The sequence below is a fragment of the Notothenia coriiceps genome, unplaced genomic scaffold (genome assembly GCF_000735185.1).
Source record: "Notothenia coriiceps isolate Sejong01 unplaced genomic scaffold, NC01 NC01_scaffold00036640, whole genome shotgun sequence".
Classification (NCBI taxonomy): domain Eukaryota; kingdom Metazoa; phylum Chordata; class Actinopteri; order Perciformes; family Nototheniidae; genus Notothenia; species Notothenia coriiceps.
In genome coordinates, this window is record NW_011369341.1 from 2,501 (window position 1) to 7,951 (window position 5,451).

At 44.1% G+C, this 5,451-nt stretch overlaps 1 protein-coding gene across 1 annotated transcript; it reads right to left on the bottom strand.

Moving 5' to 3' along the window:
- Positions 1–3,325: 3,325 nt before the first annotated feature.
- Positions 3,326–5,437, bottom strand: LOC104964102 (TGF-beta receptor type-1-like; the record flags this gene model as incomplete). The annotated part of the gene is made up of 3 exons (XM_010792821.1): positions 3,326–3,653; positions 5,078–5,208; positions 5,344–5,437. Coding segments are annotated over 3 exons (351 nt in total), but the record flags the coding sequence as incomplete, so codon positions are not given.
- Between the last annotated feature and the right edge of the window lie 14 nt (positions 5,438–5,451).

The following is a 5,451-nucleotide window of genomic DNA, read 5'->3' on the forward strand; positions in this document are numbered from 1 at the left end:
GTAAACAACTCTGCAGACGGAGAGGGAAAACATGTCCAAATATACGATTAGAGATGTTAAGATTGGTAATGTTACTGCAGGGAAAAGGAAACTTAAGGACGCCTCGTTGGATTTATAAAAATAGGTCTTAAGTGTAAAGAAACTGCAGAGAAAGAAACAAGGCGAGCATTTATTTGTTCAGTAAATGAGTACCTGTCCTAGTTATTTAATGACTAAAGGGAAGATAGCAACTGTAGGACATTTGGGGACATCTGGGTAGATGTAATCAGATTGGGAGTGGACAAATGGTTAAAGAAATGTCCTAACTGGAGCCTTTGTCCGTCTGCAGACATATAGGTGTCTTAGCTTCAGATCCCTGCAGGGAAACGTCACTCTGGGACGTCAGCGTCAACGCGTTGGAAGTGGATGAACTAATCTAAATGTTGCAGGGATGGAGCCAGGGTGATCCGCTTGCTGCAGATTAGGTCCAGTTTATTTAGAAAAGCTGAAATGATATTGAGTTGTTGTCTCGTTAGGAGGAGGTGTAAGAAGAGGAGCATCAGCTGACCCTCCTGCAGCACTTCACCCTCTAAAGGCTTTTGATATCTCACACTCTTCTGAAAGGTGTGTGTCGTATTGACATGGCACAGAGATCAGATTCAGGCCATCTGAAGGTATTTACATCCAACACGTAGCAGCACATACGCACTTTATGCATCATAAAGAAAGAGAAGAGGCAACAGACTGCAGGTTCAGAAGTGCACTTATTGCTGAACTCTGATATCTGATCAATAAGATGAAGAGCAGCAGTCTGTCCAACACTTGAAACTAAATCAGGTGCTACATTATTTTTTTGTCCTTTAGATAGAATAATGACACTACCTTTATCATAGTAATTATATATATATATATATAGATATCTTTTTTCATAAAAAACAGAACAGAAAATGATAAGAGCTGTCTCTTATGTGTTGGTCCCTTAAGGCTCGGCTGAAACATCCTTTTTAAATCTGGTGGTTTTTTACATTCTAGTAGAAAAAGACCTCGCCACGAAAAAAATAATAAAACAATAAACACAACCTGGAAAATCTATGGCTTAGTAAATCTCCGTTTGCTATATTTAGATGGATGTAGTCTCAGAGAAGAACCAAACACTGAAATGTCCTGTTTGAGGAGAAGCTGAGTTGGATTTATGGCACCAGAGTGGGCGGGGGGGTGCATAGTTCACGTGCAGATCAGTGTGCACGTGAGGGTGTGTGTTGAAGTCCACGTGCGCAGGTCAGCGTGCACATGAGGTTGTATTAAAGCACGGTGTAAGGCATGGCGGCAGCTGAGAGCACAGTCTCTGTTTCTGAAGATTTTGCATATGTTGCAGCATGTTGCCCAGAATGAAGGAGGTCATCGTGTCCACTTTCTGTTGCTAAATAAGAAAAGAAAAACTTAAAAATGACTCAATAAATTAAACTGAGCTCTCCGCCTCCCTGTGTATAAAAAAAAACTTTAAAAAAGATGATGATGATGATGATGGTGGTGAGGAGACGTGCAGCTCACTGTGCTACTGACACTCAGAGCAGGGCTGCAAACTGATGCTAACGGCTGCTAACAGATGTAAACTGCTGCAAAGTAATGCTAACTGCTGCTAACGGCTAACAACTGCTAACTGCTAACTGCAGCAAAGTAATGCTAACTGCTGCTAACTGTAAACTGCTGCCTTTAGATGCTAACAGCTATTAGCTGCTGCTAACTGTAGCTAACTGCTGCTTTTAAATGCTAACTGTAGCTAACTGCTGCTTTTAGATGCTAACAGACATTAATAGCTGCTAACTGTAGCTAACTGCTGCTTTTAGATGCCAACAGCTATTAGCTGCTGCTAACTGTAGCTAACTGCTGCTTTTAGATGCTAACAGCTATTAATAGCTGCTAACTGTAGCTAACGGCTGCTTTTAGATGCCAACAAAAAGCTGCTGCAAACTGTAGACTATTTATCTGTGTCATCATCTTAAACTCTTTAAACAACAGAGGCTTTTTTTTGTGTAATCCCTGCATTAATATCATTTTTCAAACTGATGTTGTGTCTTCACAAATAATGCTATTTTGCACCAAAAAATAAACGTAACATGGTATTTTTTTTGACCTTTTGCACCATTACAACCAATTACAGTATGTTGTGCTTATTTATATAAAACAACAATATAAACGCTTTGTCATCAAGACGAAGACAGGACACTTTGACAGAAGGCAGATACCAGATCCACTCTGTCACAATAAAAGCCTCACCCCGGGATTCCACCGGGTCCGTCTGCGCCGCGTTACGGCTGCGCCGCAGTTTTGTTCCGACCTCCTACAGCGTCAAATCCTCCGGGCGCGTTGCAGAGGCGGAGCGTCTTGCCTGCTGGCTCGCAGTTTTTGTTGATTTGGGCATATTTCCTGGACAGGCTACTTTGTACTGACAGAGTTAATAATAATTGTAATAGTAGTCCAGTTATAAACGACATGAATCAAAGATGTGTTGCTGTATTTTAGTGGTAAAAAAATGCCTTCATCCTCAAAATTATTCTATATATATATTTACACAGTGCCTGTAAAGCGGAGGAGAACGCTGGCATTGCTCCTCCTACTTGAAAGACTACGGAGGGATAGGGTTGGTTTATTTTGGGGATTGACTGGATGCTCTGACCGGTCCACTTCCTTCCCGGCGCGTCGACAATAGACCAGCCGCCTATTTTTTGTGGAGCCCAGTGCCGAGACGCTTCTGGGACGCTTCCAGCCATAACGCGGCGCGTCTGGTGGAATAGCACCCATTGACTAGAGTGGCTGTGAACGGCGCGGCCGTAACGTGGCGCAGACGGACCCGGTGGAATCTAGGGTTCAGACATAGAATATTCTCAGGCGAGGGTTATACATTTACATTTAATCATCACCCTTTCGGTGTGTAACAGCTAATGGCTTTAGGGGAATAGAAAAATAAATCTCCTGCACAAAGCACGTTGAACTAAATGTGCATTAGTGAAATGTAAAGTATTAATTTGAAAGGACTAGAACTTGTTAAATTGAAATGGGGACCTGATAATTATCCTAGAACACTTTATAGGTACATCCAGTAAACTGTGCATCAGTATTCACTTTTAGATTCAGATATGAACCCCTGATATATTCACTTTTAGATTCAGATATAAACCCCTGATATATTCACTTTTAGATTTGTATCCCTGACAGATTTACAGCTTGCAGCCCTGCTGAAGAGGAGGACATTAGATCTGAGACGATGATGAAGAGGAGGAGGAGACCCTGAACTCCTGCTGTGTGATGAGGGACCTTCATGTGAGGAAGATGAGCCTCTTTAATGCTTCCGTTAGATCCATCCATGTGTGCAGAACACACACACAACCACACACACACACACTCCTCAGCTTCATCAGTGAGTGTGATGAGAATAAAAAGCAGAGGATGGGAAACGTCTTCCCTTCAGAGGAGGGTAGTAATGCTAATGATATGGATGCCAGTCTGTCTGTGTGTGTGGTTGTGTGTGTGTGGTTGTGTGTGTGTGTCTACATCTTGATGCCCTCTGATTGGCTGAGCTGAGAGAGGGTCTTCTTGATGCGCAGGGCCGTTAGCCTCGCGGCGCTGTTAGCGTACCAACACTCCCTCATGATCTTCGCCATCACCCTCAGCGCCTGAGAGAGGAAAGAGTTAATAAAGATTACATTATATAGATATTCAAGATTCAAGGCTTTTGATGTCATTTGCTCAGCAGCTACGGTGTAGATATGTACAGGAACATCTGTGCAACACAATAAAACAGATAGAATAGGGCAAGTAAATACAAATAGAAAGAAGAGGCTAAGTAATTGGAATATGATATATAGATAGATAAACTGTGAGATGCAAACAGATGAAAGTGATGGATGTTCTTTCAAGCGTTCAGGTGTTTGATAGTCTTGAGGTCGGTGGGATGAGACTGTGAGTCTGGTGGTTTTAGTCCTGATATATAGATTATATACGAATACAACCAGTCTGGAAACACAACGGCCAACACGTCTTCTCTCTCTCTATATACTCATGGGTTATGGTTATTGATGCATAATGTGTTCATCACAGCTGGAGCTAACCCTGAAACAGTTCATATCAATCTGTCATTTTCCAGTAACTCTCACTCCATCATTTCATGAATGTAATTTCAGATTTTCTGGGAAAAAGTGACGTTTCTGTAGAAAACTCCTAATTTCCAGGGAAATCATGTGTAAACAGGGGAGAGTCTGCAGAGTCTGCAGAGTGTGAGTGAGTGAGTGAGTGAGTGAGTGAGTGAGTGAGAGAGAGAGAGAGAGTGAGTTTGTGTGAGTGAGTGAGTGAGTGAGTGAGTGAGTGAGTGAGTGAGTGAGTGAGTGAGTGAGTGATTGAGTGAGTGAGTGAGTCTGTGTGTGTGAGAGAGAGAGAGAGAGGGAGGGAGTGAGTGTGTCTGTGTGTGTGTGAGAGAGAGTGTGTGTGTGTGTGTGTGTGTGTGTGTGTGTGTGTGTGTGTGTGTGTGTGTGTGTGTGTGTGTGTGTGTGTGTGTGTGTGTGTGAGTGCGAGTGTGTGTGAGTGAGTGCGAGTGTGTGTGTGTGTGAGTGAGTGCGAGTGTGTGTGTGTGTGTGAGTGAGTGCGAGTGTGTGTGTGTGTGTGTGAGTGAGTGCGAGTGTGTGTGTGAGTGTGTGTGTGTGTGAGTGTGTGAGTGAGTGAGTGAGTGTGTGTGAGTGAGTGAGTGAGAGAGAGAGAGAGTGAGAGTGAGAGAGTGAGTGAGTGAGTGTGAGTGAGTGAGAGTGTGTGTGTGAGTGAGTGAGTGTGTGAGTGAGTGTGAGTGAGTGAGAGTGTGTGTGTGAGTGTGTGTGAGAGTGAGTGAGTGAGTGAGTGAGTGAGTGAGTGAGAGAGTGAGTGTGAGTGAGTGAGTGAGTGAGTGAGTGTGTGAGTGAGTGAGTGAGTGAGTGAGTGTGTGAGTGAGTGAGTGAGTGAGTGTGTGAGTGAGTGTGTGTGTGAGTGTGTGTGTGTGAGAGTGTGTGTGTGTGTGAGAGTGTGTGTGTGAGTGTGTGTGTGTGTGTGTGTGAGAGTGTGCGTGCGTGCGTACCTCGCAGCTCTGCCAGCGGTTGGGGATGTTGGGTCTGAGTTTCTGCTCACACACCACCTTCCTCATCTCCTCCACAGACGGGTCCGACTGCACCAGGTCGTAGTACGGCAGCTGGTAGTCCTCGTGAATGCCTGGAGGAAATAATACACGTTAGATCATTTTTATGTGTGTGTGTGTGTGTGTGTGTGTGTGTGTGTGTGTGTGTGTGTGTGTGTGTGTGTGTGTGTGTGTGTGTGTGTGTGTGTGTGTGTGTGTGAGGCTCTTACCCCCCATGGAGCAGCGGCTGGCGATCTCCCAGAACACCAGCCCCATGGCGTAGATATCAGCTCGCTTAAAGGACTCAAAATGTTTCATGTTTATTATGTGTGTGTGTG